Source organism: Pelobates fuscus, chromosome 5, assembly GCF_036172605.1.
Source record: "Pelobates fuscus isolate aPelFus1 chromosome 5, aPelFus1.pri, whole genome shotgun sequence".
Lineage (NCBI taxonomy): Eukaryota > Metazoa > Chordata > Amphibia > Anura > Pelobatidae > Pelobates > Pelobates fuscus.
The window spans coordinates 291,312,049-291,339,695 of record NC_086321.1 but is presented as its reverse complement, the minus strand read 5'-3'; the positions used below and the strand labels follow the sequence as shown (position 1 = coordinate 291,339,695).

The window sequence follows — 27,647 nt, the reverse complement described above, 5'->3', positions numbered from 1 at the left end:
TATAGAAATGTAGAATAGTTTTACCCTGAATAGAAATAGTTTATTTTTCTTCTATTTGGACTGGAACACCTCTAGTGGCTGACTGAGTGGCAGCCACTGTAGGCATTTAAGCCCTGTGACGAAAACATTGCCATTCTGTGGAACGGCAATGTTTTCAGCTGCAGGATCTAAACAGGGGGGGTATGGCGCCCAGCCCACTTAATTGAGAGAAGAAGTTGTCTGGATACTTACAGTGTCGCTTTAAGTGTTTTTCAAAATAAAATGCAAGACAACATAAAATGCATTTCTAGTACTTTTTTTTTTAATAATACGCTTGGCAAACGAAACACACTGTATTTGGTTAGTTTTATATAATTTTGTTTATAATTCTATAACTCATTCCTCGTTGTTTAGATTACCTTTAATGTGTTAAAATTAGTTGATGAGGGGGCGGGGTTTGACTGCAGAGCGGAGCGGTCGCATGTCGCGGCTGCTCCCGCTTCTAAAAGCACTAACCGGCAATTACCGACGAGCTGAGGCCTCGAATCAACTCCTAGTCACGCCCAAGCGACAGAGGCTACTGAGACCTACGAGCCGACACCACGCAGGTGGCTCTCTGCTCCGGTTTCGACCCTCCCGAGGTTGCGGCCTGCAAGCATGGCGGCGGTGGGGGAGACGGCCGCTCTCCTGCCGCGGAAACACTCAGCGAAGCGCAGTTTGGACCTCCGTTCCCCCCCCTATGGACCGGAGGGGGTTATCCCGGTCTCCACCGACTGGACACACGCTACAGCACGGGCTGCAGTTTCCCGCTCAGGACCGAGCTCCGGACGCTCCGGGCCCGGCCTAACCAACCGGACTCAAAGTGCTCCTGAAATTGCTGCCGTGGTAACGACCACGCTACTCGGGGAGAGCACACAGGGCCCAAGAGACTACCACGCTGAACAAGCTGCACAAGCCGCAAGACTAGAGGCAATATTTGAGGCGTTCTGGACCAAATTGGAGCGGCGCATGCAGCAGCATGCCATACATGCACATAGCGCCCGCTCACCAAAACACCCACGAAGAGAGCACAAAATGGCCGCTGCGAGACGACCTCAGCGTCCGAAAGGCTTACACACTCGCCCAACATCCCACAAACGAAGAGCGACTACCATTCCTCACCGCAATGATGGTCTCCAGGCTCGAGGCCCACAAGCACCAGCCCTCACGCAACCCCGAGGCAGAAGAGCACTCCCGCCTGCAAAACGCAGCGACTCCACACAGGTGAGACGGCAACCAGGAGCGAGACCCGCACCTGAAAGAAAACGGATGACCGGTCACCATGCAGCCCATTGCAACAGAGCTCCACTTACAAAATTTCAGCTGGACAGAGTTTATCTGCAAGAAGTAAAACGTTCTAGCTATGAACACACCAGAAAATGTGCAGACCAGCTTCTCCTCTTAGGACAGACTGACCGAGCAGTTCAGCTACTGCTGGAGACCAGCGCTGATAACCCACAGTATTACTGCGACTCCCTAAAGGCCTGCCTGGTCACTACTGTCACCTCATCTGGTCCCTCCCAGAGCACAATCAAGTTAGTGGCAATAAACATGATCGCTAATGGAAAGCTGGCAGAGGGAGTGCAGTTACTCTGCCTGATAGACAAGGCTGCAGACGCCTGTCGCTACCTGCAGACCTATAATGAATGGAACCACGCTGCTTGGCTGGCTAAGGTGCGATTAAACCCAGAGGAATGCGCTGAAGTCTTAAAAAGATGGGTGGACCATCTCTGTTCCCCACACATAAATCAGAAGTACAAAGTGATTCTGGTCCTCCTTTCTCTTGGATGCTTTCGCAGAGTTATAGAAATGTTGCATAGCATGAGGTGTTTTGACCGAGCAGCTTTGTTCCTGGAAGCCTGCCTGCGGTGTTCGGCAATTGATGTTAGCGATGAGAATAATAAACTGATCTCTGCCGTGTTTGCAGACTATGCTCGCAGCCTGCGCACACTGGGATTCTCACAAGCAGCTCTGAAGCCCATGGAACAACGCAGTAGGAGGAGTGGGCCTTGACAGAGCCAGGGAGTGGGCAGGTGCTAGTGTTTGGGGGTTGGACTAGTTTAATGGAGCTTGGGGGCGGAGACAGGGAGTATAAAGAGCAGCCATTTTAGAATAGGGGCCATTTTAACCAGAGCCTCTCTTACCTGTAAATTGTGTCAGGTCGGCGAGGTTCTTTTTCTTTGTCGTTTCTGCAGGATTATGGCGTCGCTAGATGAGATCCTGGATGGTGTTCGGGCAGCTGTGAAGGACAGAGGACTGGATTGGCTTCATCAGCAGTTGGGGACTGCCGGGCCTGCTCCTGCGGTACCGGCCCGTCGACCGGCGAGGAGGACGAGACCACCTCAGCGTTTGAGCCCGGGCGCTGGGCCCGCAGCGCGGCGGAGGAGGAGCCCTTCGGCGGGATGTGGTGTGACCGACGGTCCGGGTGAGGCCCGGTCAACGGAGCCAGGCAGGCGCACGGCTCGCTCCGGTGGGCGCGGCAGCGGCCTGGCGAGGACGGCCGTACAGCGCATGGTGGCGGAAGGATCCAAGCCACGCGGTTCCGCGGCTGGCAGGAGGAACGGTCCGGGCGGATCTCAGAAGACGGCCAGGACGGAGGCCAGGCTGGCTGGGAGTCATGTGAGTCAGCCACTAGTGTGAATGCTGGAGGGCAGGGGAGTGATGGTGATGGCGGATACATGACGGCCCCTCAGGCCTTGGGGGGAGGCCAGGACAGCGGAGTAATGGCAGGGACGTCTCAGGCTGAGGCAGGTCAGGGAGACAGATGCAGGGACAAGGGGACCTCACAAGAAGCGAGTGGGTCTGGGCGCACGGCAGTCTGCCAGGATAGTGATGAGGAATCTGGCTTGGGGCAGACGGCCGAGGAGAGGCCAGGCTCGGCACTGACAGTTGAAGGGCAGGGTGCTCCTCCTGTTAAGTTAGTTCGGGATGTCAGCGGTAGGCGAGAGGGCCCATCTGGCCGCTCTCAGGGTCAGCTTCATGACATGGAGGTCGCAGGGAGTGAGGGGAGAGCAGAACGACGCTTCTCTGGCGTCAGGCGCAGCGTCTCGAGGAGCAGAACAAGGAGTTCAGGGAGCAGGGAAAGATCACCTGCGCGGAGCGGGTGCAGCGTAGCAGGCTCCTGTTGCAGGAGGCGTGATTCCAGGGATAGCAGGAGGAGGAGTCAGCGGAGAAGATCAGGTTCACCGGGAGGGAGGCTCAGTGATCGGTGGAGGGGACCACCTCGTGAGGGCAGTCGCCCTGCGAGACGAAGCGTCGCTAAGGAGGATTGGGAGGAACGTAGGGAGGAAAGGCGGGTGAGGACGGTTCAGGATAGACTTCCCAGATTTCCTTCTCCCTACAGGTCTCGGAGCAATACCCCTACGGTCTCGAGGCGAGTCCAGGCGGATGGGAGTCGGCGACAACAGGATTCTCCGGTGCCTGAAAAGGTGGACGGAAGGACGGCGCCTCTGCAGCCAGCTGCGGCCAGAGGTTCGAGTGGTGAGTTCCCACACACACGACACCCAGGACAGTTGTTAAAGGATTTAAGAACATTTTTAGATTCTTGGTCTGGGACGGAGGGGTCGCCTGCGCAATTCGGGAAGGTGTGGGCGCGAGAGAGTAGTCGGGACAGGGCGGCGGGGCTCGGAGGGACACGGTTGTCCGTGCCCGGCGGAGGTGAGTCAGGAGCGGGGGCTGAGTTGTCTGGGTTGGAAGGAGGGGGCGAGGAGCGTGAGGTAGGTGATGTCCCGGATGCGGCGCGGCAGAATGTGCACGTGTCCTTCGCGGGCCCCCTCGGATGTCATTTAAAAGTGGAAGTGAAAGAGAAGATATGGAAAGGTGAGTTTGTGGAGATATTTTCCCTCCTTCTCCTAGAGGAGTTCTTAGACTTGAAGGAGGAGGATAAGAAGGATGCCAAAAAGGAGGAGGAAGAAAAAAGGCGGAGGTATCGCAAGATACCTAAGACCTTTGGGAATTGGTTGAGGGCCTTCTGCATTCTAGCTAGTGTAATCGGGGAGAAGGCTCCAGGGCGTTACTCGGAACTATTTTGTTATTTGGATGGGATAGGAGATGCGTACCGAACCTATGGAGGTTTGGCTTGGTGGAGGTACGACGAACAATTTCGTCAACGGCTGGCAGCGAATGCGAGCATGCGGTGGGACTAAATGGACCTGCCGTTATGGATGCGCCTTATGATGGCACAAAAGACGGCGCCCTTTCCCGGGGCAGCCGGCGCGGCCTCTGGGGCCGGGTCGGCTGGGCAAAAGAAAGGTTTCTGTTGGATGTTCAACGAGGGATATTGCAAATGGGGAAATAATTGCAGGTTCCGGCACGAATGTTCAGGCTGCGGGGGGACCCACGGTGTCAACCGTTGTTTCAAAAAGGGTAAGTCTGGCGGGGGAAGTGGGCCCGCAGGGGCGGCGGCTACTGCAGCTTCCGTTGGGAGTGTCTCCGGTGAAAATAGACGTGATGTTGCCTTGGCTAAGGCGATACGTTAACAGGGAAGATGCTATTTTCTTGTGGCGGGATTTTCGGGAGGGGTTCTTTATTCCCTACGTAGTTAGGGGACCTGGTACGTTATGTGGGAATCTTAAGTCAGTACGGGAACACCCGGAGGTAGTGAAGGAAAAGCTAAATAAGGAAGTGCAACTGGGGAGGATGGCGGGACCGTTCTCGTCACCGCCGTTGCCCGATTTGCGAATATCCCCGCTGGGCGTGGTCCCTAAGAAAGAGGCAGGCAAATTCAGGTTGATTCATCATTTATCGTACCCGAAAGGGGCTTCGGTGAATGATGACATCGACACGGCTCTTAGCTCCGTCTCTTATACGTCATTTGACAAGGCAGTCGAGTTGGTTCGGAGGCTGGGGCATGGGGCGCTGATGGCAAAGGTAGATGTGGAAGCAGCATTTCGCCTGCTCCCGATACACCCGGACTGCCATCATCTGCTCGGTTGCTGTTTTGAGGGGGAATTTTTTGTTGACCTGTGCCTGCCTATGGGGTGTTCGATCTCGTGCGCCTATTTCGAGAGGTTTAGTACCTTCTTGGAGTGGGTTGTGCGGACGGAATCGGCAGGGGGCGCGGTGGTGCATTACCTCGACGATTTTCTTTGCGTGGGCCCGCGGGACTCGGACCGTTGTAAACAGATATTGGACGTGTTTCAGTGGGTGGCGCACAAAGTAGGGGTTCCCCTGGCGGAGGACAAGACGGTAGGGCCTACGACGTGCCTTAGTTTTCTGGGTTTGGAAATTGACTCCGGTAAAGGGGAATGCAGGCTACCGGGGGACAAATTATCACGGCTACGTGGGCTGGTGGCCACGGTAGGGAGGGCCAAGAAGGTGACACTGCGTGGGCTCCAATCGCTAGTAGGGAGCCTTAATTTCGCGTGCCGGGTCATACCCATGGGGAGGGTTTTCTGTAGGCGCTTTGCGCAAGCTACGAGTAAGGTGCGACTGCCGTCGCATTACATTAGGGTTTCGGCGGATATGAAGGCGGATTTAATGGTGTGGGACCGGTTCTTGCAGGCTTTTAATGGGACGGTGATTTTTCGAGAGCCGGCGACATCAGGGGAGGTTGTTGGTCTATACACCGACGCTTCTGGTAGCAGAGGCTTTGGGGCTTACCTGGGGGGTCACTGGTGCGCTGAGCCATGGCCTGAGGCCTGGAGGCAGAGCTCGCTGATTAAAAACCTAGCGTTTCTGGAGCTATTCCCGGTGGTGGTAGCGGTGAGTTTGTGGGGGCAGGTGTTGTCCAACAAGCATATTGTATTTCACTCAGATAACATGGCGGTAGTACAGGCGATCAATAGTTTGTCGGCGTCGTCTCCCCCTGTTTTGTGTTTGCTGCGGCGTTTTGTCCTTCTTTGTATGTCTTTTAATTTGGTGTTTAGGGCTAGGCACATCCCTGGTATGTTGAATGTGGTAGCTGATGCGCTTTCTCGTTTTCAGTGGGAACGATTTCGGGAAGCGGCGCTGGAAGCTATGGCGCAGGGGCAGGCTTGCCCTGGCGAGATGTGGCAGCTCGGGACCGCATGCTTGGGGAGTGTATAAAGAATTCTCTGGCGCCGAGCACTTGGTCAGGCTACGTCAAGGTTTGGAAAGAATGGGACGAGGCGGTACAGCAGGTAGGGGGTGACAGTTCGCAGGGGCAGAGGGTGGACGTGCTGTTGTGGGTACTGTGTCGCTTGTTTGCTAAACAGGTGTCACCGGCCGTGATAGATAGGTGCATGTCTGCCATGGCGTTTTTGTTCAAGTTCAACGGGTGGGAGGACATTACGAAGAATTTTCTAATACGCCAGGCTTTGAAAGGCTTTAAGAGGGGTAAGAAGCTCGCGGAACCGAAGCGACCGGTGTCGTTTTCGGTCTTGCAAAACCTGTTAGGGGTGTTGATCGATCTGTGTAATTCCCCTTTCGAAGTAGCACTAATTTCTGGGGCGTTTGTCTGGGCGTTTTTTGGTGCTTTTCGCATTAGTGAGTTGGTGAGTGCCAACAAGTTGGGGAACGGCGGTTTGATGTTTGAGGACGTGGTCATAGGTAGGGATCGGGTGCAGATATGGCTGCGCCGGTCTAAAACGGACGTTTACGGCAAGGGACGTGCGGTGGTACTATATGAGTTGCCAGGATCAGGGGCTTGCCCGGTGGCTTGCGGCTCAAGGTACTGTGAGGTTCGGCCGGAAGGGAAGGGTTGTTTCTTTTTACACGCCGATGGTTCGGCGTTGTCGCGTTTTCAGTTTCTGCGGGTCTTTCGAATGGGATTGCAGAAAATGGGCCTGGAGCCGAGTCAATTTGGGACGCACTCTTTCCGCATAGGGGCAGCGACGGAGGCTGCGCGTTTAGGTTTGGGGGACGAGAGGATCAAACAAATAGGGAGGTGGGAGTCCGTGCGATTCCGCTCGTATGTAAGGCCAGATAAGTTGGTGTAATTGCTTGGGTGCAAGAATATGGGATGGGGACGTTGCTTTTTTCTGCCACTAATTTTGTCTCTTTTCGGGTTTGGAAGTTTGGTTGCTGTGCCACTCGTATGTGTACTGGGCGGAGAAGAGAGCCGCAGTTCGCAGAAGCGGATCACAGCTGGGCTTTCCTTTGGAACGAGTGACTCTATGTTGGTTTGGTTTTAGGGGCGCTAGTTGGCAGAGTTTATGTAATTTCTTGTTTCAGAAAGTGGTTGGTGGGTCGGTCCCGGATGTGGTGTTGATTCATGGAGGGGGGAACGACTTAGGTGGGATTCCGCAAAGGGAATTGGTGAGAAGGATGAAAAGGGATGTGGATCGGCTGAGGGAGCTGGTTCCTGGTGTGGTGGTGGTGTGGTCCGAGATGGTTCCACGCTTTGCGTGGAGGCACGCCAGGGATCCGGCTGCAATAGCTCGATCAAGGGGTAAAATTAATAAGATAATGGCAGTTTTTATCAGACGTTCTGGGGGCGTAGTGGTGCGTCACAGGGAGTTAGAGGGCATGTTGCCTGGGTATTTTAGGAGGGACGAGGTGCACCTGTCAGACGTGGGGAATGATTTGTTGAACCTTGGCTTCCACGAAGGTATTGAGCAGGCCCTGTTTAGGTGTGGTGGGGGTCGCACATGCGCTTAAGGAGGTCAAGCCATGTGCTGTGGCGGAACAGGACATAGTAAAAATTGGAATTTGGCGTGGAGTTTGAACTGGACAGGCCGAGGTGTAGGGCTGATGGAATTAAGGACTGGTTGGTTCTAGCTCTTCGGTGGCGACGAACCTGTGGGTGTAGGGGTGTCTGAGGTACACCCCTACAGTTAACAATATGATGTGGGGCCTCTTTGGTAGGCCGTGTTTCAAGTGAATTGTTATTTGGTTATATATTGTTCAATTGGTAGGGTCATTGTCAGGGGTACTGTGTGGGGGGTATAGTAATTTAATGTATAGTTGGACAATGACCCTAAATTATGTTAATTATGTTAATTTATGATAATTTAATTAATAATTTAATTAATAAAAGCTGTGGACTTTATACTCCAAACAGAATTAACAGTGTCCGTGTCTTATTGAGTTTAAGGTTATAGTGCATGACGAATAACGTCTGTGCAAAAGGTTTATATAAAGTTTTAGCACATGCCGAATAACGTCTGTGCAAATGTCATGCGATTTGCCCTGAAGGCAGGAGATGCTGGATCAGATCTGGTGACCGAGCTTCAAAATCTGAAGCAGGCAGAAGATTAGTGAGCAGGGAACACCTGACATAGTTTTCCCTTGTGGAAGGTATAAGACGATTGGACGATTCTGCGGCAATGTGGGCTCAGTCAGCATGAAGTAGGACGTGTGTGTCCTGTGTGTGTCCTCCCACTATATCCCGTTATCCAGGATCCGCCAGTATTGGACATCAGAGCTTATCAATACAGTTAACTCTGTAAGTGCCGGAGAGCTGAGCACACTGATTTTCTTTGCATTGTCCTATGTTACACCCCTGGCTCTCAAAATGTTACTTCCAGGGTTAATGTAACGGTGACAACACCTTCTGCCATCATGTCTGCTTGAAATCATTACTTCAGATATTGTTCTTTGTATAAGAGCAGGCAGAGATAACTGCACACCCACCTTATGGCTATTCGCTAAATGTATAGGAATAGGTGAGGAGACCATGTTATAGCTGTAAATGTCTTTTTTTTTTTTTTTCATTTCTAGTGATTCAAATCAGCCGGTAGATTTCACTCATGTAAAACAGCCATAGCGCTTTCTCCATAAACATTTCTAACATTTAAGAATTTAGAGTAAATATGAAATCATCTTCTTTTTGCAGTTTCTGATTTTTTTTTTTTAATACGTTTTGAATACTGCTGAATATTTGACAATTTAATTTAGCCACCCAACAGTAAATCGCAGTGAATTTAGGCAGAATAGCTCATATAGAAAAGGCCGCCACATCATCTATAGGTACAGCTTGACTTTTATCTTGTTTATCATTGTTTAGTCAAACCCTGTGTGTCTCTCAACCCACTGTATGGACCAAACATATAGAACTTGAAGTACTGCACTTCAAGACTTAATCTATTGTACATGAAAAATGAACTGTAACTCACAGTATTAAAATAGATACTGTGTTCTCATGAAAAAAAATAAAATAAAAAAAATTAGTTGATGAAAACAGCAATGTTCATTTTACATTATTTCTCAACATATTGCAATTAAAATGTATAATCTAAAAATGAAATATAACTAGTTATAAGCACTTATGGATGTGACATAGCAGCACACCTCCCAAGTGTATCTTATTTTAAAGGGGGGGTCCTCATAAAGGACCCAAATTACTACAATAGTGTTCCTCACACTGTGTGTTTTCTATAAGTTCTGAATCTGCATGCATGAGGGAATCACAGAGCTTCACAGGAATACAGCTTCAGTAATGTACTATCTATACATGTGTTTCCCAGAGCTCCATGACAATTAAACTCACAGCAAACGTGGTGGTAATTAGTGAATCACAGAGCTCCAGAGCAATAAAGCTCTCTGTAATGTGCTGTGTATATGATGGTATAGCAGAGCTGCACAGTAACAAAACACACAATAATGTGTACTATGTAAGAATGCATTAAAACGACCCAAAGCTGTCATGCATGACTGTATAACAAAGCTCCATGTAAATAAAGCTCACAATTTCATGTGTGAGGGAATCAGAGAACTTCACGTCAATAAAACTCACAGAGCGGAGAAAAATATGCAATTATCGTAAATAAACCAATGGTGTAAGTATATCCTGTAATTTCCTACTCGATAAAGCTGTGTGCAAATAAATTAAAGGATCACTATAGGGTCAGGAACACAAACATGTATTGCTGACCCTATAGTGTTAAAACCACCATCTAGCCCCCCTGGGTCCCTCATGCCTCCATACATATAGTAAAAATCTTACTGTATTCAAGCTTGAAGCTGTAAATCTGCATGCTGTTAGACTCAGAAAAACAAGCAGTGTGCTGACATCATAAGAAGTGGTAGCCTGATCCAATCACAATGCTTCCCCATAGGATTGGCTGAGACTGACAAGGAGGCAGAACAGGGACAGAGACCGCAGGATTCAAACACAGCCCTGGTCAATCAGCATCTCCTCATAGAGATGAATTGAATCAATGAATCTCTATGAGGAAAGTTCTGTGTCTGCATGCAGAGAGAGGAGACACTGAATGTTTGGATGCATTTTAGGCAGCCATAACTCAGGAAGGATCCCTAACAGCCATCTGAGGAGTGGCCAGTGAAGTTATCCCTAGTCTGTAATGTAAACACTGCATTTTCTCTGAAAAGACAGTGTTTACAGCAAAAAGCCTGAAGGTAATGATTCTACTCACCAGAACAAAGTCAATAAGCTATAGTTGTTCTGGTGACTATAATGTTCCTTTAACCCCTTAAGGACGCAAGACGGTTCAGGACCGTCATCGGCATTTTTGCGTTGCCGACCGACGACGGTCCTGAACCGTCCTAAATTTAAAATGTACTTACCCGATCGCCGTCGTTCCCCCGGCGGCGATCGGCGTTGCTCCCGTTGTGGGGAGACTGCCTGCAGCCCAGACAGTCTCCCCATGGCGGATTAGGACCCCTGGGGCCATGTGATCGCTCAACAGAGCGACCACATGGTCACAATAGGTGTCCTAGTCTCTGCCTGCAGGGGGACTGTCTGTGCTGACAGGCAGTCTCCCTGCCAGTGTAAAATCAAAAAAAAATTTAAAGTGAAAGGTAATAAAAAAAAAATATTATTATATATGTGTATATATATATATGATATATAGACATATATTATACCTATATAATATATGTCTATATATCATATATATAATGTCATGCTAAGTGTATTTTTATATTAATATGTACATATATTAATATAAAAATACACTTATAATTAATTTACACACGTATATATATAATATATATAATAACTATATATATATATTGTATATATATATTATTATAAAATACGAATAATAAATAATTTAAATTAAATTAAAAAAATTAAAAATAATAATAAAAATTAAAAAAAATTATATATCTATACGAAATGTTATTCTAACTGTATTTTGATATTAATATATATATATTTATATCAAAATACACTTAGAATGAAATTGTATATATATCTATGTATATATAAATAAATAAAAAGAATACGAACTATTCATATGTCCATATACAAAATGACATAAATAATTATATAAATATACACGTAGACTTCAAATATATAAATATGCATATATATTTAAATTCTACGTGCGTATTTATGTAATATTTTTACATAATTAAGTTATTTTATTGATTGCAATTTAAGGGACCTGCCTGCCAACCCAGGCCAAAAGTCTAGAGAATTTAATTTGCTAGCACTGTATTTTACCCTGTAACGTTCTACGACACCCTAAAACCTGTACATGGGGGGTACTGTTTTACTCGGGAGACTTTGCTGAACACAAATATTAGTGATTCAAAACAGTAAAACATATCACAGCGATGATATTGTCAGTGAAAGTGACTTTTTTTGCATTTTTCACACATAAACAGCACGTTTACTGATGATATAATTGTTGTGATACATTTTCCAGTTTTGAAACACTAATATTTGTGTTCAGCAAAGTCTCCTGAGTATAACAGTACCCCCCATGTACAGGTTTTATAGCGTTTTTGAAAGTTACAGGGTCAAATATATGGGTCAAATATTTTTACATTGAAAATGACCAGGTTGGTTACGTTGCCTTTGAGAGCGTATGGTAGCCCAGGAATGAGAATTACCCCCATGATGGCATACCATTTGCGAAAGAAGACAACCCAAGGTATTGCAAATGGGGTATGACCAGTCTTTTTTAGTAACCACTTGGTCACAAACACTGGCCAAAATTAGCGTTCAATTTAGTTTTTTACTTTTTTCACACACAAACAAATATGAACGCTAACTTTGGCCAGTGTTTGCGACTAAGTGGCTACTAAAAAAGTCTGGACATACCCCATATTGAATACCCTGGGTTGTCTACTTTAAAAAAAATATGTACATGTGGGGTGTTATTCAGCGATTTATGACAGATAATAGTGTTACAATGTCACTATTGATACATTTTAAAAATATATGTTTTGAAACCGCAATATCCTACTTGTACTTATAGCCCTATAACATGCAAAAAAATAGCAAAAAGCATGTAAACACTGGGTATTTTTAAACTCAGGACAAAATTTTGAATCTATTTAGCAGTTTTTTTCATTCGCTTTTGTAGATGAATAAAAGATTTTTCACATAAAAGTCAAAAAACATGTATTTTTTTCACAAACACCACAAAAGTGTAAAAAGATGCCTGGTCGCAAATGTACAACATCGCAAAAAAAGTCCAGTCCTTAAGGGGTTAATGAAAGGTATGTATTCTTGATAATTCTAAGGTTCTAGAGCAGGTTCTATGATTTGTAGAACCCATCAGGTGTGTTTTATTTATTAATAGCAAAGTGCACAGTAGCAGTACTTGTTACCTCGCCTTTTTCCCTGATGCAGCAAGAATAGGGCACCCCACAACTTTCCAGACTTGGGTTGTTATCTACACAGAAGAAGTAAATATTTTGGGACCAGTCTGTATAGGCGTTGACACCACAGCATTCAAACTGTAAGACAAAGAGAAAATGAGAAAATAAGTTTGCTTACGTATTACATAACTACTAACAATTAATGCAATGCTTTTCACTTTACAGTATCACATAATCATATCATAAATCTGTATGTACACTATTAGGTGACTTTACCCTATAAATGTAGTTTCATGGGGTAATATTGGGTGAGATTAATAAAGGTGTTTATTTAGAGAAGTGTAGTATGTACTGTTTAAAAAGTGAAAGCGGGTTTCTTAACGGATTGTTATAAATATATATCTTGTTAGAGCGTCCCTGGTGCCATTTAGATTCAGGACCTCCCTGTAGAGATTAAAATAAGAAACTTAAACTCACCTTTGATCCAGCGGTGTCCATGTCTTGTTGGCCCACCACAGCTACTTACTGTCAGGATTACAAGTTGATCCAGCACGCAGCACTGTGTCACACTTAGGACTAAGGATAACGTATAACCGGACCTTAGAATGGCCGGACTTAACGTCTCCAAGAGTAGTCAAAATACTTGCCGAGGTCAGGGACACAGAATCAGACACAAAGATGAGGGAAAGCCAAAAGTCAAGGATACCAGATATCAGGGAAGTAAAAAAAAATAAGCCAAAGTCAAATACCAGAAAATCAAGATCAGGAACACACTCTCGCATAACAATAGGCATGAAACCAGGGAAAGGAGGAGGAGAGTCCCCATATATCTTGTTTTATTTTGTTCTATGGTTCCGACATGTTACATTCTTATAGATTACTTATGGTAACGCTCATATGTTCCTCATAACCCTGGGAAGCTCACTATCTCGGAGCGTACCCGCTCCTGTAAAGAAGGAGCACGCGCTCTCCGGTACTCAAGACATGGTGTACTACACCAACCCCCTCTCCCCCTCCCGCTGCCCCTTTGGAGAAGGGACAAACTATACAAAACTCCTATAAAAAGACACAGAATGTCAGAAGAGGTACTAGAGGAGGGAGAGTGAAACCAGGAAAGGAAGAAAAAAACAACGGAGATAAGGATTTTCAGTTTATCAAAGAAGATCTTATCTCCAACACACGAAAAAGTTTTAACTAGAGGTTAAATATGCCCCAAGCTGCTCTATTAATAAATTGTATGCTTTTTTGATATAAATAGATTTACTAGAAAATTGTTTAAAACATTTTTTTATGTAAAAATTAAATTTCAAGTAAAGGTGAAGTTTTAACTATAGCTGATAACGATAAACATAATGGTATTACAATTAAACACACTAATTTTAAGAAAAAAATCTACATTTTATCCACAATTTCTTAAATCACAGAGCATGGAAGTATTTGAAAAAGCATGCTTGGAGGAAATTTACAAGATAAAACCTCTATCAAAATACAAACATAATTTATGTTTTAAAGAGAGGAAGGTTATGAAAGACCTTAAGCAAGACCCCTCCATATCTTAATCTTAATGAAATTAGATACCAGCTACGAGATTTGACTACTTATAAAAAACTAAATAAAAATCCTACTACAGAAATAAAAATCTAATATGAATCATTTTGACAAGAAGGATTGAATAACAATGCGTTAGATAAAAACAAGCATTCCTTTCTTTTGACCGAACACCCTAAAATACCAGTTATCTACGCCTTGCCAAAAATTCATAAAAATTTAGAAAATCCCAGAGGCATGCCAATTGTTTCAGGCATAGATTCTATTTTATCTTCAATATCACAATTTAACGACTATTTTTTACAACCATTAGTTAAATCTTGCCCCTCATACCTCCAAGAGCCTTTTAAAAATTTTAGAAGACCAAAAATGGGAAGAAGGATATCTTTTAATCACCTGTAACATTACCAGTTTATATAAAATTATAGAAAACTGTATAGGCACTGAAGCAGTAGATTTTTACTTAAAACAATCAAAATAGTTTTTAGATGTACATATTGATTTTATTACTAAGAGAGTCATGATGATTTTAAATAATAATTATTTCTGGTTTGAAAATGATTTTTACCTCCAGACTCGAGGCACATCTATGGGAACCAAGTTTGCTCCCAGCTATGCCAATCTTTTTATGTCATATTGGGAAATATTATTTATTTACCAGGGACATGGCTGTGGAGCAAACTTGGTCCTATTTAAGTGATGACATTTATAATTCAATTTTTTTTTTAATTGTCTTAACTCCAATGCTTGGGGTATTAAATTAACCAAAAACATCAGCTCCACTAGTATCGACCTTTTAGATCTTAATATTTATATCCCAGATAATAGTTTTAAAATATGCACTCTCTTTTTAAACGTGTCGTTGTTAACAGTTTTATTGAAAAAAGCAGTTGCCACCATCACCCATGGCTACAAAATATACCTAAAGGTATTTTTTTATGTCTAAAAAGAAATTGTTTGGACCAAACAGATTTTAATAGCCAGTCATCTTTTTTTTTTTTTTTTAACTATTTTTACAGAAAGGATACAAAGAAGAAAATCTTCAAAAAAGTATTGATAGCATCAAAGCTCTAAATTGATCACAATTACTAAATTATGAAAAAAGAGATCAAACAATACAACAAAAACAAATCCCACTCATTTTTAACTACTGCAGTAACATAGGTGTTTTAAAAGAATTATAACTAAGAACTGGCATATTCTTAAACAAGAACATGATATTTATGATTTTATAGGTGATAAACCCAGATTTATTTTTAGAGGGGCTAAAAATGTTAAGCACATTTTAACCTCTAGTTATGTTCAAAAGGAGAAAGGAAACAAAAAGGTTTTTATCACCGTGGGAATTGTAATGCTTGTAAAAATACCCTTATTATCAAGAAATAGAAAGAAAACTTTACATCCACCATAACAAAAAAGGATTTTAATGTTTTTTTCTTTTATCACATGTGTGTGAATCAATTTTTTTAAATGTATTTATTAAAATGCACGTGTGGATTGCAATATATAGGGAAGACATTGAGACCCCTTAAGACAAGAATAAATGAGCATATTAGAAATATCAAAATTGGATATTTTTAAACCACAGTGTGTCAAAGCATTTTTTAGAAATACATAATTCCAATCCAAAAGAAATGGAATTTATGGCAATCCAAAAAGTATCAACCCACTGGAAAGGTGGTGATAATGTTTTTAATTTAAGTAAAAAAAATAATTAATTGGATATTCGAATTACAGACTTTGTGCCCAAAAGGGCTAAATATTGACTTTGAAATATACTCGTTTTCCTGGCTCCATAGGGTCCTTGGGACCCCCTCACCCTCTGGGCCCCCCACCCGTCGGGCTCTAGGGTAATGAAGGGGTTAAAAACTCACCTTTTCTCCAGCGCCAGACTCCCTCGGCGCTGGGGACTCTCCTCCTCCTTTCCCGTCATCGGCTGAATGCGCATGCACAGCATGAGCCGCACGCGCATTCAGCCGGTCTCATAGGAAAGCATTCTCAATGCTTTCCTGTGGACACTGGCGTCTTCTCACTGTGAAAATTACAGTCTATGAGACAGCCACTAGAGGCTGGATTAACCCTAAAGTAAACATAGCAGTTTCTCTGAAACTGCTATGCTTACAGCAAAAAGGGTTAATCCTTGATGGACCTGGCACCCAGACCACTTCATTAAGCTGAAGCGGTCTGGGTGCCTATAGTGGTCCTTTAATCAATCCACCCTCTCTTATCTTTTTTTACAATTTTTTTTTTAATCAAATGTATATTTTTATTAAAACAAGCTTTTAACCTGTACTGTGTATGTTATATTAAACGGTTTATTTCTTGGAAGAATTAACATATTATGTTTCTTTTATTTACTAGTAAGATGATTATAAAACTAATCCGTGTTATTTTTTTTAAAGGAACAGTATAGTCACCTAAATTACTTTAGCTAAATAAAGATCAGATGTATAGATCATTCCCCTGCAATTTCACTGCTCAATTCACTGTCATTTAGGAGTTAAATCACTTTGTTTCTGTTTATGCAGCCCTAGCCACACCTCCCCTGGCTATGATTGACAGAGCCTGCATGAAAAAAAAAAACTGGTTTCACTTCAAACAGATGTAATTTACCTTAAATAATTGTATCTCAATCTCTAAATTGAACTTTAATCACTACAGGCAGGGGCGTATTAGCCGCAAGGCAAACAAGGCATTTGCCTTGGGCGTCATTTTCCAGGGGGCGGCAAAAAGAGCTGCCCCCAAACGCCCAGGGCAAATGCCTTGTTAGCCTTGCGGCTAACTGACATGCCGTCTGGGCGGTCTGCTCGGCAGTGCTGGCAGGCGGGCTGGCGGGCGGGCGGGCGGCCGGCGAGGGAGCACTTCCTCTGAGCTGTCTGCTCAGCTCCCTCGCGCGCCGCACAGTGAGGCTGGGAGCCGGAATATGATGTCATATTCCGGCTCCGCCTCCCAGCCTCACTGTGCGGCGCGCGAGGGATCTGAGCAGACAGCTCAGAGGAAGTGCTCCCTCGCCGGCCGGCTGGCCGCCAGCACTGCCGAGCAGCCACTGGACCACCAGGGAGAAAGATGACCCCCCCCCCAGCATTCCCAAAGGTAAGGAGGCTGGGGGGGGGGTAAATTTAAAATAAAAATAAAAATGTGTTAAATATGTGAGTGAGTGAGTATGTGTGTATGTCAATTAGTGTGTGTGTGTGTGTGTTTGTGAATGTGTGAATGTGTGTGTGTGTGTGTGTGTATGTCTGTTAGTGTGTGTGTGTGTGTATGTCTGTTAGTGTGTGTGTCTGTCTGTTAGTGTGTCTGTGTATGTCTGTGTATGTCTGTTAGTGTGTGTGTATGTCTGTTAGTGTGTGTGTGAATGTCTGTTAGTGTGTCTGTGTATGTCAGTGTGTGTGTCTGTTAGTGTGTGTGTGTGTATGTCTGTTAGTGTGTGTATGTCTGTTAGTGTGTGTGTATGTCTGTTAGTGTGTGTGTGTGTGTTTGTGAATGTGTGAATGTCGGTGTGTGTGTGTGTGTGTTTGTGAATGTGTGAATGTCTGTGTGTGTGTGTGTGTGTGTGTGTTAGTGTGTGTGTGTCTGTCTGTTAGTGTGTGTGTCTGTCTGTTAGTGTGTGTGTCTGTCTGTTAGTGTGTGTGTCTGTCTGTCTGTTAGTGTGTGTGTGTGTGTGTGTGTGTGTGTGTTTGTGAATGTGTGAATGTCTGTGTGTGTGTGTGTGTTAGTGTGTGTGTGTATGTCTGTTAGTGTGTGTGTCTGTCTGTTAGTGTGTCTGTGTATGTCTGTTAGTGTGTCTGTTTATGTCTGTTAGTGTGTGTGTGTGTGTGTGTGTGTATGTCTGTTAGTGTGTGTGTGTGTGTGAATGTCTGTTAGTGTGTGTGTGTGTGAATGTCTGTTAGTGTGTCTGTGTATGTCAGTGTGTGTGTCTGTTAGTGTGTGTGTCTGTTAGTGTGTGTGTGTATGTCTGTTAGTGTGTGTGTGTACGTCTGTTAGTGTGTCTGTGTGAATGTCTGTTAGTGTGTGTGTGTGAATGTCTGTTAGTGTGTGTGTGTATGTCTGTTAGTGTGTCTGTGTATGTCTGTTAGTGTGTGTGTGTGAATGTCTGTTAGTGTGTCTGTGTATGTCTGTTAGTGTGTCTGTGTATGCCTGCTAGTGTGTGTGTGTGTGTGTGTGAATGTCTGTTAGTGTGTCTGTGTATGTCTGTTAGTGTGTGTGTGTATGTCTGTTAGTGTGTCTGTGTATGTCTGTTAGTGTGTCTGTGTATGTCTGTTAGTGTGTCTGTGTATGTCTGTTAGTGTGTGTGTGTGTGTGTGTATGTATGTCTGTTAGTGTGTATGTCTGTTAGTGCGTGTGTGTGTCTGTTAGTGTTAGTGTGTGTGTATCTGCTAGTGTGTGTCTGTTAGTGAGTGTGAGTGTGTCTGTAAGTGTGTGTGTGTGTTTCTGTTAGCGAGTGTGTGTTTCTGTTAGCTAGTGTATGCGTATCTGTAAGTGAATGTGTGTGTGTGTATTTAGAAGGCGGGGCGGGGGAAGGGTGGGGGTGGTGCGGGCAGGGGGAAGGGTTGGATGGGGGTGGCGCGGGCGGGAGGGGGCCGCCTGAGTTTTGTCCTGCCTAGGGCAGCACAAAACCAGGATACACCACTGACGACAGGAGGCTCTTGCATGGTCTAGCAAGCTATTAACATAGCAGGGGATAAGAAAATCTTAATTAAACAGAACTTGCAATAAAGAAAGCCTAAATAGGGCTCTCTTTACAGGAAGTGTTTATGGAAAGCTGTGCAAGTCACATGCAGGGAGGTGTGACTATGGTTCATAAGCAAAGGGATTTAACTCCTAAATAGCAGAGGATTGAGCAGTGAGGCTGCAGGTGCATGTTCTATACACCAAAACTGCTTCATTAAGCTTAAGTTGTTCAGGTGACTATAGTGTCCCTTTAATGTTTTTTACCCTCACTTTTCCCTTTTTTTAAATGGCGGCTTTTTTTTACTTCTTCTTTGAGCTCTATATATATGCGGGACTATATGGACAACTCCTTTTGTAAGGCATGGACTTATTGGCGAAATCTACAGGCGTACAAGTTGACGCCTGCCGGAAGAACGAACAACGCAATAGATGCGCGGCCATCTTAGGAAGGTCGTGCACACGCCCATTCAGGATACAGCCTCATCCTCTATACTTGTTGAGGCAGAAATACTCAGGAACTACTCCATATATGGAGAAGGGGATGGGTTTGTTTTAATTACCAAATGTGTATTGTTTTAATTGATTGTTAATGGTATATATGAACATTTGCTCATATGCTATGTCATATGACCCTGAGGAAGACCTATTCTATAAGGTCGAAACGCATTGTGCTTTCTTTTATTTTGTGTGAGTAAAAGTTTTTATCCTGTATCAATCTGGTTCCTGATTTACCATACAGAGAAATTCCATCGCCTTCCGGGGGACCTAAATACACTTTTACACCTGCATCTGATTGATGAACCCGCTATTACAGTTTAGAGCTGACTTATATGGGCTCTAAATATTGTGAGTGTTCCAAGTTATCTTATCTTATTTATTCTGTATATACATATTGCCCTATGTTGGTCTTTTATGTTTACAGCACCTCGGTATTTTATACCAATATCAAGATAACCATCTACCATTGTGTGCGCCATCACCTTATCTCCACACCCTCGCAAGTACCAATATGATTGACAGTCACTATAGGCAGTGTTAGTCCTGCAATGTAATCATTACATTTTCTCTAAAACTGCAATGTTTTTTTTACTGCAGGACTAAAAGGGACACTGCACCCAGAAATTTCAATGAGCCGAAGTGATCTGGGTGAATAAAGTGTCCCTTTAACAATGGCCCTGTAATGGATGTGAATGGGTTCTTACCTTCTTTTGAATGTAATCAATAAAGTTTTGCAGGTCCAGATCATCTCGATATCGAGTTATCGCTTTTGTCATCACAGATGCAGCTTTTTCTAGAACCTACAAAGTCAAAAATACCATTATCTTCATGTATAAATATTAGAGAACAAACAAAAAAATGCATAAATGCAAAAATAATGGCAATACTACCATAATAATCCAATTTTGTCAATATTGTGACAAAATGATTTTTATTGAAATTTGCACTTTTGTAAAATGAAAAAAGAGGACACACTCTTCACACATAAAGCTTTCCAGCAAGCTGAAAAGCTGCTTTAGGGGTTCCAGAGGCTTTCTTTAAACATATTTCATGATTAAGACAAAAAAACAGGCACACCTGGCACACCTGGCAAATGTCCGGGGGGCGGCGATGGCTATGGGCCAGGGCTGGCAGGGGAGGTCACAGAATCTCCCCTGCTGGTGCTTGCAGGGCCCGCGCAATCCATTTATAAAGACACCAGAGACAAGTTGCAAGGAAACACAGCGCAAGCATATTATTTAATTTGCTTGCGCTGTGCAGAACAAATACAGGGCCTTTTTCTCATGCTAGAGCTCTTCAGCAGAGCTCTGAGCATGGTCTGCCCTAGAATAGCATTAAACCAACATGCTCACTTTGAGAGGGGTTGTGCTTGTCATTGGTGATAACAAAACACACCCACTCTGCCCCGCCCCATTCTTAGTGGGCTGCTGTGATTAAAAAATGCCAAGGCTGAATTCTTCTCCCAGTCCAGACCTGAAAGAAGGTATCATGCTGTGATAACAAAAACAAATCATGGCCACTTGTGTTGTATTTCCATAGAAACAAGAAGAGGTACTTACCATTCCAGAGAACATAAAACCAAGTACTGCGGCCACGAACTGAAGAATCAGTACTATGACCAGCATGTAGGCAAACTGTAAAACAGAACAGCATCAATAACTGTCAGGATCCTATCCTGACATCCAAAATCATGTTTCATTTATTTTATTTTAACAATTCCAGTTTTCCACCAATAGTGGCCTCCCAAGCCACTAGTCTTAATCCACAGTCTCTCTCTCACCTGCCTCGAATGAATGACTACATCTGTCTATAAAGAGCCACACCTTGCTCATAAGGGGGCCTTTACATTGATTGAAGATATGGTCTACCTGAAAGAACTTCGTATCCTGGCTCCTATAAACGTAACTGAAACCAACCTGATCTACTCAACTAATCTGCTTAAGGATACCATCCTGCTTCATACCAACCTGATCTACACTACCCATCTGCTTAAGGTTACCAACCTGCATACTACCAACCTGCTTTAAACCAACCTGAACTACACTACCAACCTGCTTTATACGAACCTGATCTACAATATAAACCTGCTTAAGGTTACTAACCTGCTTTATATGAACCTGATCTACGCTACTAACCAGGATTGCGAAGTGTAATTTACCTGAAATACCAGTACTTCTTTTGAAACAGGGGGCTGATTCTCTAAACGTCTATTTTACTTGCAAATCTGAAACCGTTCTGTTTGTCTTGTCCCTCTAAATAACCTATACTTTAATCGATAGGTTTTCTCTACTATCTAATTATATCTTGTTAATAACCTACAGTTGAAAGAAAAAGTATGTGAACCCTTTGGAATGATATGGATTTCTGCACAAATTGGTCATAAAATGTGATCTGATCATCATCTAAGTCACAACAATAGACAATCACAGTCTGCTTAAACTAATAACACACAAAGAATGAAATGTTGCCATGTTTTTTATTGAACACACCATGTAAACATTCACAGTGCAGGTGGAAAAAGTATGTGAACCCTTGGATTTAATAACTGGTTGAACCTCCTTTGGCAGCAATAACTTCAACCAAACGTTTCCTGTAGTTGCAGATCAGACGTGCACAACGGTCAAGAGTAATTCTTGACCATTCCGCTTTACAGAACTGTTTCAGTTCAGCAATATTCTTGGGATGTCTTCTTCACCTCATTGAGCAGTCTGCGCTGTGCTCTTGCAGTCATCTTTACAGGACGGCCACTCCTAGGGAGAGTAGCAGCAGTGCTGAACTATCTCCATTTATAGACAATTTGTCTTACCGTGGACTGATGAACTTTTATAACCCTTTCCAGCTTTATGCAAGTCAACAATTCTTAATCGTAGGTCTTCTGAGAGCTCTTTTGTGCGAGGCATCATTCACATCAGGCAATGCTTCTTGTGAAAAGCAAACCCAGAACTGGTGTGTGTTTTTTATAGGGCAGGGCAGCTGTAACCAGCACCTCCAATCTCATCTCATTGATTGGACTCCAGTTGGCTGACATCTCACTCCAATTATCTCTTGGAGATGTCATTAGTCTAGGGGGTTCACATACTTTTCCCACCTGCACTGTGAATGTTTACATGGTGTGTTCAATAAAAACATGGCAACATTTCATTCTTTGTGTGTTATTAGTTTAAGCAGACTGTGATTGTCTATTGTTGTGACTTAGATGATGATCAGATCACATTTTATGACCAATTTGTGCAGAAATCCATATCATTCCAAAGTGTTCACATACTTTTTCTTGCAACTGTATCTGGGGTGTTAGGACCCGCTTAGGGGGGTCTGCCTTGACGTTGGCAGGCGGGCATTCCCTCCAATGGCCATTGGAGCAACTAAATTACCTCCATTTGTCTAAATATACATAGGGATTAAGGAGAAAGCGCAAGTAACATTTTCTTTTCTTTGGTTTTTACTATATATTGGGGCTGATGTGTATTGTAGTCCTTTCTGCTGGCCCAGCTGGTAATGGGACTAAGCGCAGGACTTCTCTTTTTGTATTTGTATCTGGGGCATACTGCCTAACTCTTGATTTCTGTTTTATCTCCTTATACATACCTATAATTTCACTTATAGGTTCTCCGTCTACCTTCTGTCAATATCTCACTTATAGATTAACCTGACTCTATTTTCTTGCAGTTCTCCCTTTTTAACTTACCTTCCTCTATATAAGTTCCTCCTCCCACTTTGGCTTCATAGCTGTACTAAATTGTGAGTTACCATGTCTAAAGTTACCAATAAAGAACCAAACGTTAACCCTGGCCAAAGTCTCTTACCTGACCCTGTTTAAGACCATGACAATAACTCTAGTCCTCTTTGCAATCTAGTTCTGTATCTTATGTGAAGCTGTACAGAAATGCATAGATGCTGATGCAGATACTATTCTGTCCCTTGAGAAAGGCACATTTCTTAGTGCCGAAACGTTGGGATTGTAGGTTTCCAGCACCAAGTGTCCAGCACTTAGAGGCTTTGTGTAAGTGTTTGTTTAAATTCACTTGTACTGCGTATTGGTATTAGCCTCTGTCACTTGTGTGTTTTTGTTTGGTATATTTAGTATTGTGTTATCTGCTAAATAAAGAGTCTATTTTATGTGGATATTTGCTTGATGGCCTCTCTAGGCTTGCTCATTCTAGAAATCTTTACATGGTGCTAATTATGCCATGAAAGTCAGCCGCAGACTGAGTGGAAGTCATATACATCATATACCATTACATATAAATGTCTACTTACAATTTTAAGTAGTGTATGCATATCCCTGAGGGCTCCCATGCATCCTATGAAGGTTATAGCAAACATTAGAATTCCCACCGCAATCAGTATGATAGAGGGGTCTGTGACAAAAGAATCCACAATACCTGATGGACCAGATTGAATCCAGTTATTTTCTTTTTATACATTGTTCATTGACGAATAGCAGCACATTACTGGTATTGTCTAATATTGCGAGCAGTATATATTCCTATGGTATACAAGTAAAGGAATTCATTATGGTAAATTGAAAACTGAATGTGCAAAACCAAATGGTCAGTAAGCTGAGTTAAATATTTTTTTCCTATTCAGCTATTTATACCATCTTTTTTTCTGTCACCACATTTTAGGTCAGTTTGAGAAAATACGTGGCTTTCCCAACTCCCATAGTTTGACTCATCTGTAGGTACATTGATAACCTTAGAACATTGAGGACAAGAAGGGTTTGACAGAAACACATAGGACCACACCATAGCCACTACACGATGCTGCTGTGAACATGTTTAGAATGCCCCTTTAAACTTTAAAGGGGATTCCGTCTATGAATATGGCAATAGCTTAGCAATTCATTATTTATGGTATTATGTACAATATATACACCATTATTAGATGCTTTGCAATGTTGTTGTTCCATTTCAAAGAGGTCTGACTATACTATACGATAACAAAGGCATCCACAAAATACACTCCTTTATACATGGTTACATTTTAAGAAGAGCAGTAGCATTAGTGACTGCAGCTATTTATATAATTAGTATTGCCTGTGCAGCGTGACTATAATTTGCTTATAATTTTAGTTTCCACTGGTATAAGGATTGTCCTGTGTGAAAGTGTATTTAGCAAGTTAATCACAGGGGCACATTCATTAAGTGATAACATTACTGAGAAGTTGTGTATTGAAACAACAATGGACACAGGTTTATGTCTCATTGCAGCAGGTGAGTGTTGGAGGTTTAGCGTTATAGGCGCAAACTAGCTGAATCTGTACAACTGACTGTCATTTATACTTGAGCAATTAGTTTCGTTCCAAATGTACATTTGGCCGAATTTCGTGAAATTCGGATGCTTACGAATGTCCGAAGCTCTGAAGTGCCGAACCGAATGCCATTGGTCCGAATTGCCTAAGCAGATGAATTTTTTTTTATTTATTTTTTTTTACTTACCCGAATTTCCGAAATCAAATTTTTTCGCACTTGCTCATCCCTACTGTCAGTTAGGGAACAGACCTCAAACGGGGTAAGTTATCAAAGTTTTTTGTAAAAGGGACGGAGTCACCAATGGAATGTGCATACTGGTTTTACTGGCTTCCAATGGTGAATGCCTTACGTGCATTATTTTCCAGAACATGCCACTTTCATAACTCTCCACAATCTGTTTTAGGTTTGGTTGGTTTTGGTTTCAGTGTGGTTATACTCACTTTTCTCACTACTGAGTTTAGCATACAATCCTACAGCAATCATTAGTCCGCTAGCCACCTGTTCAGAAAGAGGAGAAATGTCTTTCATTATCATTAATATATTCACTGGACAAGACAAAATCACGATTCCTTAAAGTATTACTTTCCAGAGCACTTCCTTATTTCTAACTAATTATTGAACATCTTGACTCACAATACACTCCAATTTATCTGCCCCACTTACAGTGTCTGTTTTAATTCCATAAAGCAACACAGGTGGCCAACTTGGGGCGCACTGGACAGGGGCGTATTGTCTGGAAAGATTGCAGGACCTCGTCTAGGAAGTCCCTCTACTGGCTTTCCGAGTGACTGCCGCTAGAGGCTGCAATAGGCAGCTATGTAAACATTGCCTTTCAAAACATTTGTTTGCAACAAAATAGCTGTACATAAAAACATAGTTGATGATATTATTTTCCAACATTTTGGTGATTAAACCTAACTGGATTTAAGCATCATTGCTGTTCAAACCAGAAATTACTTCTATCATACATTAGTGTCAGTTTTCCACTAAAAATACCCACTTGAACTACAGCAAGTTCTTTTATACAGTCAGTATAACCTAGCAACATAGAAACATAGAAAGATAAAGAACCTATATCGTATGTCCACTCTGCTTTAAACTCTATGACAGTTACATCAATCACACAAACGCATATCGTGTCTTTACGCTCTAGGGTTTGTCTCCCTTTACTCTCACTGATTCATCCAAAGCAGTTCACTCCTGTTTATATACAGTTGTACGGTGTACCACATTTTATAAGCACAGCAAAATTAAACGAAATGCAATACTCACCCAAAAAATATAACATGACACAAACAGACAATACTTTGCAATGTGAGTGGTCCTCATGTCGCCTGAGATTGTTTTCAAAGAACTTTGTAATCCACGATACACAGCTCAACAGAGAGATAATAAGAAACAAAGATATGTGGCAGTGGGAAAGGAAGGGAGGAGTGAGTAAACTAACAGACATGTACGATCATGCTATATGTGCACTCATACGTTTGTTGCTTGCTTTATGTATTGAGCCAAGATTTACCTAATCGTATGTCGCTGCTGCAGTACAAATATCCATTGTGAGTGTCACAATCACTGTATGTAATAGATGTAATTTTAGAATGGTCTACTCCACAACTCTGAGCTGTGCCAGTCAATGATGGCTGTGGTGAACCAACACAGTAGTGGAGATTTAGCAAAGTATACTGTTGTAAAAAAGTGGTCTAAAATGCTAAAAAACAAATGGTGCAATCACCATGGAAACCAGTGAAACCAGAAGACAAATTCCATTGGTGATTCTTTCCTTTTCCATTTTTGAACAATTTTGTTAGAACAGAACATTTTGAAAAATCTCCACTGGTGATTATACTGCTTTCACCTGTTGGTTTTTCATTAACTTCTCATGGAACTCAATGTATAAATAAAATTAGAAAATGAAGAAGCAGGGCTATAGAAGTTATTCCAGCCACAACAGCATCACATCTAGCTAAGTTTCTAGAAAGATGCTAGAAACAGCTAAAGTGATCCCAATTCAGCATATTCAGATACATCTTGTGGATCCTGTCTTGTGGTGCGCGCCACAGCCTCATTTAGTCAATAGCCACTCAATGCTGGAGCACTCAACTTTCAGCAGCATCTTGGCCTCTCTGGACCATATGATATATATATGTATTAAGGCCTTTTGGCCTGTAATTGTGGGAGGGGCGTATGACACACCTCTTCCCTACTTAAGGGACACCCCTTACCTGGCTCCATATCGTTCGAGGTCAGCGCTGCATCATTTCCACTTCCGGGTCATCCAGACGCCATTTTACCTGATTACTCCATGAGGTTTTTAAGCAGAGCTGTGTCAGGAATCCAGCCACAGGCTTTTCCGGCCTACCACCTTCTTTCTTCAATCATCGCCGTGGATGGTGTCCAAGTGACTCACAAACTGTAAGTCAACCTACCCGTTATGCCAGGCATCAGTCCCACGGCACCATGCACGGGTCAGGTCCTCACTTTACGGCTGCATTTTGTCTAAGTCTGTTCTAAAACCATTGCATGTTCATGCATATCATTCGTTTAAACCCCCTACCGGTCTTTGGGTGTACTACAGGCTTCTTAGACATTATCGCATTTCATGTACAAACCAACGAACCACTGCATTTTCGCCTACACACTGACCCCTACCGGTCATTCGGTGTACTACAGGCTTCTCAGACATTATTGCATTTCATGTACAAACCATCGAACCACTGCATTTTCGCCTACACACTGACCCCTACCGGTCATTCAGTGTACTACAGGCTTCTCAGACATTATTGCATTTCATGTAAAAACAACCTTGCTTCATTTAAACGATTGCCATTTCGGTTTGTGTTTTCTGGTCGGCACTTATTCATAGTATATTCTATGCACGATTGCTGTTCGCATTAAAATGCATACGGTTAAGCTATTCATGCTAACTTCTGTTTCCCTTCATACTAAGATTCGGTTATTCTGCTATGTATTCACATAGATCTTTTTTCGTGAGTTACATTTCATCATTTCATGTATTTACATTTGGTTAAAAAGTTGCTTGGTTAAATAGACAGACCATTTTCATGCTATTTTTAAGGTATCACTTATTACATCAAGGGTATAAAACCAGCTAACATTTCTGTATAGACATTGGACTCCCACGCTTACTGGAGTTTTTTTTTTTAATAATTATCCATTTCATTACAATTAAATCAGCCTACGTTACAGGCCTCATTTATTTGTTGTTAACCATGACACAAGGAT

The 27,647-nt window shown here is 43.0% G+C and overlaps 1 protein-coding gene across 2 annotated transcripts in view; it reads right to left on the bottom strand.

Moving 5' to 3' along the window:
- LOC134611501 (tetraspanin-33-like) overlaps positions 1 to 25,802 on the bottom strand; it is a 51,985-nt gene extending 26,183 nt beyond the window's left edge. For both annotated transcript variants that reach the window (XM_063455426.1, XM_063455427.1), the window contains exons 1-6: positions 25,677 to 25,802; positions 24,845 to 24,902; positions 23,410 to 23,534; positions 20,712 to 20,786; positions 19,857 to 19,952; positions 12,445 to 12,573 (exon numbers count right to left, since the gene is read on the bottom strand). In XM_063455426.1, coding sequence (XP_063311496.1) covers positions 12,445 to 12,573; positions 19,857 to 19,952; positions 20,712 to 20,786; positions 23,410 to 23,534; positions 24,845 to 24,902; positions 25,677 to 25,733 — 540 coding nt within the window. In that variant the 5' untranslated portion in view covers positions 25,734 to 25,802. The remainder of the gene's footprint in view (positions 1 to 12,444; positions 12,574 to 19,856; positions 19,953 to 20,711; positions 20,787 to 23,409; positions 23,535 to 24,844; positions 24,903 to 25,676) is intronic.
- Between the last annotated feature and the right edge of the window lie 1,845 nt (positions 25,803 to 27,647).